This window comes from Bactrocera oleae, chromosome 2 (genome assembly GCF_042242935.1).
Source record: "Bactrocera oleae isolate idBacOlea1 chromosome 2, idBacOlea1, whole genome shotgun sequence".
Lineage (NCBI taxonomy): Eukaryota > Metazoa > Arthropoda > Insecta > Diptera > Tephritidae > Bactrocera > Bactrocera oleae.
Window position 1 is genome coordinate 44,866,747 of NC_091536.1, and position 13,719 is coordinate 44,880,465.

At 33.2% G+C, this 13,719-nt stretch overlaps 2 protein-coding genes across 10 annotated transcripts in view; one reads left to right on the plus strand and one right to left on the minus strand.

Annotated features, from left to right (window-relative positions):
- Cad96Ca (tyrosine kinase receptor Cad96Ca) overlaps positions 1-12,751 on the plus strand; it is a 157,662-nt gene extending 144,911 nt beyond the window's left edge. For 6 of the 8 annotated variants that reach the window (XM_070113077.1, XM_070113076.1, XM_070113078.1 and 3 more), the window contains 2 exons: positions 8,789-8,930; positions 12,245-12,751. In XM_070113077.1, the coding sequence (XP_069969178.1) occupies positions 8,789-8,930; positions 12,245-12,469 (367 nt within the window). In that variant the 3' untranslated portion in view covers positions 12,470-12,751. Of the gene's footprint in view, positions 1-8,744; positions 8,931-12,244 lie in introns of all 8 variants that reach the window. The other 2 variants (XR_011398017.1, XM_070113081.1) reach the window with 2 other exon arrangements.
- LOC118681060 (uncharacterized) overlaps positions 1-13,719 on the minus strand; it is a 449,031-nt gene that overhangs the window by 66,099 nt on the left and 369,213 nt on the right. The window lies entirely within an intron of this gene.

Below are 13,719 nucleotides of genomic sequence, written 5' to 3' on the forward strand. Positions count from 1 at the left end.
GCTGTTTTTTTTTAAGATTGTGAAGAAATGGTTACAAATTAATTATTCGAAGTATTGCCCATGGTTAGTCACAACGTTTTCTTATCTTTCTGGTAAAGCGCGAATACCATTACGGTAAAACTGTTCATCTTGTGATGCTACGCAAGAATCAAGCCATTTTTCGATGTCTTTTTGTGAGTGTAACTGCTTCTGAGCCCAACCATGTGGCATCAAACGAAACAAATAATAATCGGACGGTGCAATATCTGAGGAATATTGCGAGTGGGGTACGACTTTCCATTTAAGCGTTTCCAGATAGGCTTAAACGGGTTTAGCAACGTGAGGCCGAGCGTTGTCAAACCACAGAATCAATTTTTATTTGTTTTTTTTTTCCAGCGAGTGATTCCCAATATTCAAGCAAGCTCTTTTTGCGTTTGACACTGGTCCTAATCGAGCAACGTCTCCAATTCACCGTCTTCGAAGGTTTTTGACCTTTCTTAGCACGGATCGTCGCTAGTATCAAAAGCACCGTTCTTGAAGCCACGAAACCAATGACGGCACGTTATTTCACCTGTTAGAAAAGGCTTGTGGTGAATCTATTAAATCGAAAACCCACGTCTTTGACGAGTACAAATCCTTTAAGGATGGTCGAGAAACATGCCACTGGTCGTCCGTTTCGACTCGATTGAGGCTGTAAAAGAAATTTCGCACAGGAAACTGAAGGCGATCCCGTACAACGCCTATAAGGCATGTTACGATGATTGGAAACAGAGGTTGCATATGTTTATCGCTTCAGAAGGAGCATATTTTGAAAGCTATATTGATGACGATTAAAAATTTTTCGTTTTATTTTCAATTTCCGGAAAATTTCTGCTCTTAATGTATTTATATCAAAAATGGAATTGAATAGGATCAAAACTTCCCTTAGCCTCCAAATACCTAATAGAAAGATTTTCGAACTTCCGGCTTACTTTATACCGCATATATTGGCCAATAAGTGAGTATTATAATAAAATTGAGTGCGCGTGTTTTTGTAATAACATTGTTTCCTTGTGCCTAAAATGGATAGAATCTTTTTCTTTTTACTCCCTATGTATTGGTGATGGTATGTGAGGTACCTTACTGGAAAATTGGAAACCTTATAGAAGATTTTTAAACTTCCGATTGGCTTTATACAGTAAATATCAATATGTAAGATATCTAAGAAAAATTAACTGAGGGTATAATATTGAATATATTGTACAATAGTTCAATGTCGAAAATAAATGAAGTTATATTATACCACATATGTATAATGATTTTCGTTATTCTAACAAACCGTATGCTTAATCTGTCGGTCAGGGTGTGAGTTATTAATTTATAAAATTGCTTTCCTCAGCTTCCAATGTACCCTGTATAGTGATCTCCGACTTTCCAGCTGACTTCAAACAGTTTTGGTTGTTTAAAATATGTGATATATTAATGCAATTAAGTGGACAAGTGTTTTTAAAATTTTTAAAAATTATTTTAATGGTTTAGAGCTGCATATGAATAAAGTTGGTCTAGACCTTGGTCTTAATCTCATATCCCTAATATCATCATTTCCGATCTTCTGGTTAATGTTTTGCACATCAATTCAATATATTTAATTTTGCCTCTTCGGTTAAGTTTATGTCAGATATATCTCATTTGAGGATGATTTTGAATAATTTTCGCGAAGTTAAATATGGCAATGAAACGATTACAAATAAAAAATCGTCGAATAATGAATGTTGAATTCTTTCGCAACAATTTTATACACTTGGAACATGTTGCTGCAGAGTATAATATTGTAGTTTTGTTCACCTAACGGTTGTTTGTTTCACCTAAAACTTATCGAGATAGATATATGTTTATACATATATAAATGATCATGATGACGAGACGAATTGAAATACGAATGTCGGTCTGTCCGTTCGTCCGTCCGTTTATCTGTGCTAGCTGTAACTTAAATAAAATTTGGGGTATCTTTATAAAGCTTGGTACACATATTTCTTGGTACCGTAAGAAGGTTGGTATTAAGGACGAGCGTAATTGGACCTCTGCCACGCCCACAAAACGCAAATAATCAGAAACCTATAAAATGCCATTACTAAGCTCCAGAATAAAATGTAGGACGGTTTTTTGATAGAACGAATCGCATTAGGAATGGGCATCTGCGGTTTCACAAATTTTGAAAAAACGGGCGTGGTTATGTTATATGTATATATATAGATATTTCATCTAAGCCATTCAAGCTATAACACCCAAATTTCCACAGGAAAAATCCTTTCGACACCTCGTGCGGCAGTGTGAAAATATGTAGGTGAAATCGGATGATAACCCCGCCTACTCCCTATCTAACGGTTACGTTAAAAGCTTCGAAAATTGCGATTAATATATATAACTTAATGCCTCAGAGACAACAAATTTTACATCCGGGAGGCTACAAAATCCGGGAGCCGGTGTCAAAATTTGGGGATGGGTGTGGCACCTCCGGACCTACTGGGCGAAATCTGACTAACACTACGCCTACTTTCCACAAAATTAAATTTTAAATTTCAACTGATTTTTTCACTTTTCAGTATATATAAATACATCGGGATATAACTTTGAACAAATAGTGCCTCTAAGACATGATCGCGTCTACAAAATTTTTTTAGTCCGACCAAAACTATTTAAACCCCCACATGCCGAATATATGGACCAAAGTGCGTATGATTAGTCCTTTACCGAAAATATCGGTCAATCTGTAAGATATATTATTAAAATTTGGGGAAAATGGTTTTTTCATAATAATACTCTTGTGCCGAAAATGGGGTGCATCGGGTTAATACTTTCCTTAGCCCGCATTTACCTAATATAACGGTTTTCGAACTTCCTGTTGACTTTATACAACATATATCGGCCAATGCGTGAGTTACTTTAATGAAATTGAGAGAGCATGTTTTTCTAATAGCAGTTTATCTTTGTACCTCAAATACGAAAATTCGCCTTAGCCTCTACATAATTGATATTCAAGAATTTGAAACGTCCGGCTGACTTTACTCCATATATATGTTTATATTTATATATTTGTAAAATTACTTGCTTAAATTTCATTCCATTCACGAACAATGAAGTTGAACCCTTTCGCTATATTTCTTAATATTACCAACACCTGAAGGTATTTAACAAAAGTATGAAATATTCGGTTACACCCCAACTAAGCCTTTCCTTACTTGTTTTAAATAGCTTCATTTATGCGACTGGATAATTATTGCATTCGACTAACTTACATCATAACGTACAGGTTGGTTGAAAAGCGTAATGAAAAAATACTGTTTTTGGGTCGAAATATATTTTTTTATTCAATAATGATAATGATCCTCCAATAATTTTATGCCATCCCTATAATGACTTTCGTGAAGTTTTGCAAAATACCCGTCTACGGCTCTATTAGCTTCGTCATTCGACGAAAAACGCTTTCCACGAAGGAATAGTTTCAGGTTTCTGAAGAGGTAGTAGTCGTGGGAGCCAAAACTGGTGAATACGGTGGATGCTCAAGCAATTCGTACTTTAATTCGTTGAATTTTGTCATTGTTAAAACACCTTTGTGAGCAAGTGCATTGTCTTGATGAAAAATTATTTTTTGTGCTGTAAACCAGCTCTTTTCTGTTCCGAAAGGCTGCAGTAATATTCAGAGTTGATTGTTTTATCTTTCTGCAGATAATCAATCAACAAAACTCCTTTTGCATCCCAAGAAACTAATGCCATATCCGTTTTCGCTGAGTGACTTCACCTGCTTCGGAACTGAACAACATGGTTGTAGATCCAAGTCGCATCCATATTTATAAAACGGCGCAAGAAGTCGGTTTTATTCTGCTTAAAATGCTCCAAATTATGATGAGAAATTTGTTTTGGATCCAGTTTTGTTGAATTGTTAACGTGTGCGGCACTAACTTTCCAAACAGCTTTTTCATATGTGATACTCCAAACTATAAAGTACTCGTTCATCTGAGATGCCTATGTCATTAGCAATTTCACCCTTAGTCAAACTTGTATCTTCTCTAACAATATTATGAACTTGCTCAATAATTTCTGGTGTGGTTGCGTGGATCGTCTTCAAGCCCAGTACAACCACGTTTAAATTCACCAGCCTAAACTTCAACGATGCGTTTTGAAGGTGAGATATTCTAACACTTCTAACAATTGTTCATAAATTTCCTTGGTTTTAAGCCTTCCAAATTAAAAAAATACTCTGACACGTCAACTTCAAATGGCTTGTAAACAAAGAATTAATTGGCAGAATGACTAGTAACTTTGCATGTGTTCTCACGACAGATGTACCAACTTGAGAAATCGCTTTTCAACCTACCTACTTATATTTACGTTTGTTACATGGTAAACATTGTTTTGTTATTTTGGTGGAGAACTAACTTTTAAATCTTCTGGTCATAATTTCACGTCATTAATTGAATATTAACTATTTAAAATATTTTAGATTTCCTATGAGAAATCAAAATAAATCCTGTAACGTGTGAGACTGATAATACTTTGGGCTAAACAAAAACGTGTCATTTGCTATACCAATGACGAGCCAAAGGATCATGGAAGTGTTTATTATTTTTGTTTGACTCAAGCAAGTCACAAGTGTTAAAAATGATCCTTTAAGGGGCCCTGATGATATTCTTTACTTGCATAAGCTCGGCGTGATACAAAATTTTGTCAAAGCTATACCTAGAGATGGCACTGGACTTACATATTGAAAGAGAAATGCCCAAACTCCGGGAGGGATAAAATTAATAAAGGAATATTTGTGGGTCCACAAATACTGTAACAGATAAAGAATAACAGCTTTGAAGAGAAACTGAATGATCAGGATAAACTCGCTGGCAATGTAGTGTGAACGTTGTTCAACATTTTCTAGGAAACCAGAAATCGGAAGACTTCAAAGACTTAATAAATGGACTTATAATATCATATAAAGTTTTGGGGTGTAATATGTTCTTAAAAATATATATGCTGCACTCTAATTTGGATTTTTTCTGGAAAATTTGGGTGCTGTGAGAGACAAACAGGGCGAGAGGTTCCAACAGGACATTTCTTTAATGAAGCGCTATCAAGGCAAATGCAACGCAGGAATTATTGTTAGAGACTTAAAAATGTCCTTCTAGGTACCAAATATTCAGGGAAATCATAAATATTTCTTTTATATCAAGCTACAATTTCTTTATATTTAGCTGGAGTTTGTACTTTTTATAAAAATATATGTTTTGATGTCACAAGAAAACTTAACGTGTCAAATTTTTTCATTCACACAAATAACTTTTTCGACTGTTTCATCAGTTTCTTGTTTTCAGCATGGATTTCGTAAAGGTAATCTACTCTAACAAATTAGCTTGAATTAGTGAACCGTGTACCATTCGGTTTTTGGGAACATTAGCATGCGGATGTTATATACACTGACTTTAACAAAGCTTTCGATAAAGTAAGCCTTCTTCAATGGGTATCTTCTTATCACAACGGAAGTGAAGATATTAGGAATATGAAATTAAGACCAAAGTCTAGACCAACTCCATTCATGTTCAGCGCTAAGCTATTAATATAATAAGGTTTGTCAGAATAACGGAAATTATTATATGTAGTATTATACATCCGGAAGTTTGAAAATCTTGTAGTAGGTATATATGAGATAGGTTTAGTATTGACCGGATTTTATCTATTTTTGGCATTACTATATATTATTAATAGAAACAGACGCTCTCTGACTTTTATTAAGGTACGTACCAAACCATAAACAATATACAGGGAGTAAAGTCAACTACATATTTGAAAATCCCTATATACGGTATTCGGAGGCTAAGGCAAATTTTCGACCGATTTTATCCATTTTAGGCACAGAGATGCATCGTTAGGCAAAAACCAATTTCTCTCCTAATTTCACACATTGACCGATATTTTCGGTGAAATGTCAGCCATAGGCTCTGGGGTCCACATTTCTAGTATTTGGGGGCTTGAATAGTTGTCGTCCGATTTGGACAATATTTAGTCATAAGATGGCACACCTCAAAGACACTATTGGTGCAGTCTTATCCGGATATCTTGATTTGTATACTGGAAAGTGAAAGAATCAGATGGAATACAAATTGTGTTATATGGGAAGTACCACTCCCACTTTTTTATCTGATTATTTGCAAAAACATAAAATGTTTGGTTACACCTGAACTTAGCCCTTTTTTACTTGTTTTATTTACAAAACTTAAGTACATGCATATCGTTGTTGTCCAAAATTAATGGATTATCGAATGTCCATTTTATCAAGGAGAACCAAAAGTGAGTGAATCCTACACCACAGACAGAAAACGCTTGTTAAAATATATGATTTTTGAAATTAGTAAATTGACCGATGACCCATTTTTTTAAAACGTTGTTACAATATATTTCAAATATTGTTTTTTGATATCTTACCTCTGTTATTCCGTCCAAGATATCTGCATAAAATGATGCCGCCTTCAACCTAGGTACCTCATCTTGTTATGATCGGTTCTGGGGGTAACTCTTTAATTTGTTTTTTTTTGTTGTAGCGGTGTACTCTGAGCGGAGCTTTTACCAAAGTATTTTTTATTGAACGAGCTAACGACAGGATGTTCTAACTTTTTCAGCTATTAAATTTAAACCGTGCGCCAAACAATTTATGTGTATGAGATTCGGATATAAAACTTTTCAATTTCCACCTGCTTTGATCATATATGCCGCAGCATCCGTTAAAAGCAACAACACCTTTGATTCATTCCCGTTTGGCCCTAATATTTGTCACAGTCGTTGACCAATCGCGAAACAGTTGCATTATTTACTTCTACCAACTGTTTACATGACAATATAAAAGAGCATGAAGATTAATTCTCGCTCAATGTTCTGACAATTAAATTTGCGACATATCGCCTAGTTTTGTGCGTTGTTTCGTCCACTGATATTTATTGAATTGAATTGGTTTGGCAAATTTATTGAATTAATTAGCTCTTTCTGAAAGAACTTGGTGTAATTTTTTTGGTTTTTTTTATGTTAAATTAATAATGATTGTCATTAATGCAAGAAAAACATTCTTTTATATAGTTAACAAGAAGAATTTAATTTTTCGATGAAACTTGCATATTTCTTCCATATTTTTTGGGTACATTTTGCATATTTTCGATATGCGTTAAAATCTGTTATATGTGATATATTTAATAATTAACGTCTAAATACAAAATTTGAGTCTCATGTGAAAAAAATGCAAATTCCGAGGTCTACTGATGAAAGGTGTCTGTTGCAAACAAGGAAATGCAAGGCGATCTGCTTTTCCCGAAGACCTGTGCACCGCTCTCCCTATGTAATAAAAAAGTTTTTAACTTTGTTGATTTGGAAGTTAATACGGAAGCTTAATTTTAGTCTTCATTATTGATACCATCGTTTTGAAAGCAAAGAGTGTTCTAAGTTTTGTTAAACCCTGGTTTAAAGAATTTAGAGATCAGTATATTACTAAAACCCTTGTTACGACTTGGGTTAGACTTATACTCTGTGGTATGGAACCCTTAAAATTTTGAACTAAAATTTAGTTCTGATTCCTGCACATTTGATTTATCTGACTCACTTTTTAAAATTAAAACGACTATTGCTTTCTCTTAATAAATAAAATCGTAACAATAATTATTGCTTTCTCTTAATAAATAAAATCGTAACAATTTATTATTAAGTAATTTTGAATCTTAGCTGTTGAAATTTTTGTTTCTGTAGATGAGTAATTTTAAATTTCGACGATTATTAATAAAACAAGTGAGTTATGATCTAAGTATGGTATATTAACTAATATGATAGCAATAATGATTGGTAATCCATTCAAGATTTAGTCGAATAATGAATGTTGAATTCATAATCATTAATTCTATATAGGAATATAGGCCAGCGCAGAAGCCTTTGAAAATGGTAAATGTGAAATACAAATTCATAACAGGTTGAAACCCATTGGAAAAGCAAGCTGAAATAACAGAAATGAAAAATAATTTATGAGCGATCTGAGTTCAGGAAGAGGAGAGGGAGGAACGTGGTTGAATTTTTAAGAGTTAAAAACGATTTATCTCAATTTTCGGCAAAACTACAAGACCTATAACAAATAGTTAAATGACAAAGTTGTCGGTGATGAAATGATTGATCTACAATTTTTGTATTTACACATTTTTCACATAACCCAAAAATCTAAGTGAGAAATTCAAATAACCAATATTACCTTGTACAAAGAATGCTTCCTTTAACTAAATTTGGTATAGACTTACCTTCCTATCTCTCAAATTCAATTTATTTATTTTTTTTTATATTTTTTTATATTTTTTTCTTGTCCTTATTTTGACTAGGTATTTAAAAAAATTTAAATGGCAATCGAAAATTTTCACTTCAACATATCATTGGTTTTACAACGTCAGTAGGCCTTATGTTCATTCAAATTCCTTCTTCCTGATGGGATAAAAAATACTTATACTATATGTACAAAAATACTTATACCATATGCTACATTGTCGCAGAAAATGCATAAAAGACTGTTGCTTTGTTTATTTCATTGACCTGTTATTTCGTACTAGCAGCTGTAATAAAAAGCATGTTTCAATACTTTGTTTTCATTTTCTGAGAAAGTTTACCAGAGTAATGTAATCTCTTTTCATTTTTGTTATTTTTATCTTTTTGCTTCCAAAAATTATCTACTCTGGTCTAATCGATATGGGAATAAACAAATATTTTACATAAATGGCGCAAAGGCGTACCAAATTCGTATTAAACCGTTACCAAAATTATTTCACAGATGGATGGCCATGGAATCCCTTTATGACAACATTTTTTCCGTGAAATCTGATATATGGAGCTTTGGAATTTTGATGTGGGAAATAGTGACATTGGGGTCAACACCATATCCTGGCATTTCTGCGGCAGGTGTCATGCGTAAGGTATAGTACTCCAATTACAAAAGCGATAGCAGAAATCGCTCTTTACAAAATTATTATTTGATATAATGTTTTCAATATAGAAAAATGTATGATATACAAAGTGTGTCCAAAGGAAAAGGTTAATTTTATGTGTACATTGTATGTATTGTATATTTGGTTTATGTCATAATCGGACACATATGTTTATCATGTGCTTGCATTAAGAGCAAATTTCGATTAATAGTTTGTTTTTGACAACAGAAAAGGTTAGTCACGTTTATATGTGCTCTTCGATTTTGGAATCTTGAATATGTATTAAGTTTTGCGTTAAAATAGAATAAGGTGCACTAAGGCACTTGAAATGATGACTGTGACATTCGGTGAGTCCACTTTGTCTCAAAAAAGTGTTGATAAGTGGTACAAGCGCTTTACAGAAGGCCGAGAAGATGTCTATGACAATAAGCATCCTCAAGGCCCAATCATCCCAATGGAAGCTGCTAGATGAGCCAAGACCGAAAAATGCACACCAAGTTCGATCAAATGTGAAAGTCTTACTCACTGTTTTCTTTAATTACAATAGTGTGGTGTATCAAGAGTTCCTGCCAAAAGGTTGTTCAGTTAATAAAGAATACAACAAAGAATACAAGCAATGTTTGCGTGCAGCAATACGGCTCAAACGATCGCAATTGTGGAGAAACAAATCGGGGATTCTGCATCACGATAACGCACCAGCTCAAACAAAGATTTGGCTCCCTTCTACTTTTCCCTAGTCCCAAAACTGAAGAAACCACCGAAAGGATAGCGTTTTGCAATTGATGAAATCAAGTCAGGATCGAAGAAAGAGCTGATGGCCATACAAAAAAGCGCATTTCAGAAGTGCTTCGAGGATTGGAAAAAGCGTTGGCACAAGTGTATTATGTCCGAGGGGGATTACTTTGAAGTGGACAAAATGTATACTGATGAATAAATAAGTACAAAAAAATTTAAAATTCACCTTTGCTTGTGAACCCACCTCGTACTCGGTGTTTTGACATTAGCTTTTGAAGGTTACAAACTTTAATATAGTTAAGGAAGCATATGCTCGATATGCTGGAATTTTTGAAAACAGAGTTTATTCCTTATCTGATAGCTATTAGTAGCAAAGTTTCTGCTGGAAAAGCGTTTCTTAACCCAAAAAACTAGAAACTAGCAGAAGAGAACACAAGTAGAGATCGTAAAAAGCTGAGAGAGCTGCTAGTAAAATTTCTACTAGCAGAAAATAGCTACTGCAATATGAAGAAACAGCTGTTAAAGCACATGCAATATTTTACGCATTTGTATTGATTTTGTTAATTTTCATTGTTTTGAATTATGAAAATAAAAAATTTATTGATTAAGTGTTATTAAAAAGTAATTGTGAAAAACAACATTTTAATATTTTCTTGTTAGTTTTTACTAGTTTTCCCTTTCTTTAGTTTTCGCTCTTTGTGAGAGTAACTTACAATCTTCTTCTTCCTGATAGCTAGTAGATACTAACAGGTAAGATGCAAAGCTATAGTTTTGTTTGTCAATTTGCAGTGTTTGCAAATATTGCTTCTAAAATTAATTAGAGTCGGGTATTCCAATCAATACTATAATAAAGTCCACTAATCCAAATTACCCATTGTCACCATGTTCGTTATCCCGGTTGATACTTTACCATTTTTGTATATTGTTCAATATGTGAAGTAAATAAATGATATTACGTGAGCATATATTTTTGAACTGGGGTGATTCCCACCGGGCCTAGGTTTTCGAAGGGGCCAGTAGTTTTCATAAAAAAAGGTATTTCCACTTTTATTTGCAAGACTTTGGAAGATTGCCGTAGACATTGCTACGATAATTGCTGTAATTGTGCGTCTTTCGCCCTATTGTGCCCACACGCCGAGTTTGGCTGGAGTCGACTCGGCTGAATGCTGTCCACGAACAATACTTTTTTTTGGTGTCGTTTAAAAATGTTTCAATATTTTCACAACGTTACGAAATTCTAAAATCCAAAATACCCAATTCACTCCATTGTCTTTCTAATATGAGGTGGTCTGCCAGAATCGATGCCGTCAAGCCATTTGCGAAAAGCTTTTCCGGGTTGATAAAAGCATAAGAAAAAGTTACAGCAGAATATCGTCCGGACGTTGATGGAATTTTGAAATATTGTATATGGGCATATTTGAGTGCGTTTTGATGGCCTCCATAAATATTTCAGTCAATCAATAAAAAAAACTTGGTTCTTCAAGAGATCGACGCTAAAGTTAGGAATATAGAAAGACTTTTTGTGGATTTGTAATTTCTTCTTTCGACCAGTGGGAAGCAATTTATAATGAATGCAAAATTTTTGCAGAGAAATTAGAGCGTGTCGGGACGATTTTACCATGAGCAAAAAAAAAAAACAAAACACAAAAACGACCTAGATGAAGAATTGAATGAAAATTTCATTGGCATGGTATATGAACTCAACTCAGTTACAAAAAAAAATTTGCAAAAAACGTTTACGATGTAAATTACTCCATACAACTTATTGAATGCCATCAATGCTCGGAAATTGGGAAGAGTTTTCCCAAAGTCCCGTTTCTATTTCAAGTGGCGAAAGTTAGTTTAGTGCCTTAGCAAGGATCAAAATTTTTCATCGATAACGCTCATCACAGGGCAAGATTTCAGGACAAGCTACATTGTCCCTAGAAGCAGAATTAGCCAACAAATTGGATTACCAGACTTTATCGACGCATTCGGTTGTCACCAAAGCTCGAAAAGCTCACTTCCAAGTTCCGAAAACTTGAGGATTGAAGGATTTTATATTGCATGTTCAAAAACTTAATCAAGATAGTCTGCTGATATAAGTAGAACCGTCATTTTATTAGTTAGATCGATAAATAAATGTTTGAATGAGATGTTTCTGCCTTCTTATTAACCGTCAAGTCTTGCTATTCCTATATTCATATATTCCGGTATAATCTGAAAAAATATTTTTTACTGAAAGTCTATGTATGAACTGATTTACACATTATTGATTTATAAAATGGTAAAAAATAAATTTGTTCTGTCCATCATCAACAAGAAAGAAAATTTAATACAGAAGTCATGAGATGATATATTTTACTTTTTCTTCAAATGTTAGAGAACTTCTAACAGTTTTATGTTCTGAGAGGTGAGAGTAGTTGTTACAAATATTATGGTAAAGTGTAGAAATTGTATTATTGTATGTAAATGTTTAAAAAACGTTTCCTGAATATTTAACATTTGTTCAAATCTGAACAGGAAATGATACCCACACTTTCCTTCATATAATGGTAATAAGATATAGTTAACTTCTGTGTTTTTAGGTACGCGATGGATACCGTCTTGAAAAACCTGAACATTGCCGACGTGAACTATATAACATAATGTATTACTGCTGGTCAGGCGATCCCAATGAGCGCCCTACTTTTGTGGAATTGGTTCAAATGCTAGATAAACTACTACATACTGAGATGGATTATATTGAACTGGAACGTTTTCCTGATCACAACTACTATAATATTCTGAATATGAGCGGCGAAAAGTTGTAATACTATACTATAATTAATGTATGTAAGAGTTTAAAAACTCTGTTCCAATAATAAACAATTTCATTACTTTTTATATTGCTTGAATTTTTAAAAATAGTTGAACACTTGTGTAAATTAGTTTTTAATAATTTAATTGGTGAGAATAATTATTGACACTATTGATTGATTATTTACACTAGTTTTTAGAAGATAGATAATATTGTACATAGAGAATATTAAATAATGTATGCTTATTATTATGGATCAAATGTTAAATAAAGATATTTCTATTCATTTTCGATATTCAAATATTTTTATGAATATTAGAGTTAATTACTATCTCCGCCGCAGAGAAGATCTGGTACAGTAGAACATCCCATACTCTCGCCAAATGCAGGCATTAAATATTTGGATAATGCCTATTATAAACAAGTTATGAAGGTCTAAGTTCGAGTATAAACGAAAATTTTACGCTCTCGCAATTTGCAAGGATTAAAGTCGGGGCATATTTTCAGGTGTTGGCAAAACTTTTAATTAATATAATATAATTTTAATATTCGTTATTCCACGAAATTAATAAATAATGCATTATATTCACATTTGGTATCTAACTGAAACTTTGGTTTATGTCATAAAATACATATGTATTATATATTTTAAGTATACTTAGTTATACTAATATTAAAATTAATGTTATTAACACAAGTCTCTATATTCATCATGTTGTTAATCTTTAATTTTAATGGCATAATCCTAACTAATCTAATTTCGCTTAATTTTATTGCGATATCTTCTATTGAAATTATAAAGTACGTAACTTATAAAATTAATCAATAAAATAAAGAACATATTAATGAAAATAAACTGTTTAAAGACAACTGGAAAGTTAGAAATGACTATATTAGGTACATGGTCCTAGGATTTATCTAAGGCACCACGAATAAATATTATATTACCAGAAATTTATACACTCTGTGCAGGCTTGCGAATTTTTTAATTCAAAAACAACATACGCATACGCAAAAAAATGTAATTTCCAAAAAAAAAATTTTTTTATACTCTCGCAACATGTTGCTACAAAGTATAATAGTTTTGTTCAACTAACGGTTATATACATGTAAATGATCAGGATGAGGAGATGAGTTGAAATCCGGGTGTCTATCTATCCGTTCGCCCGTCTGTCTATGTAAACTGTAACTTGAGTAAAAATTGAGATATCGTCATAATACTTTGTACAAGTGTTCCTTGGTCAAATCGGGAGGACGGCGTAA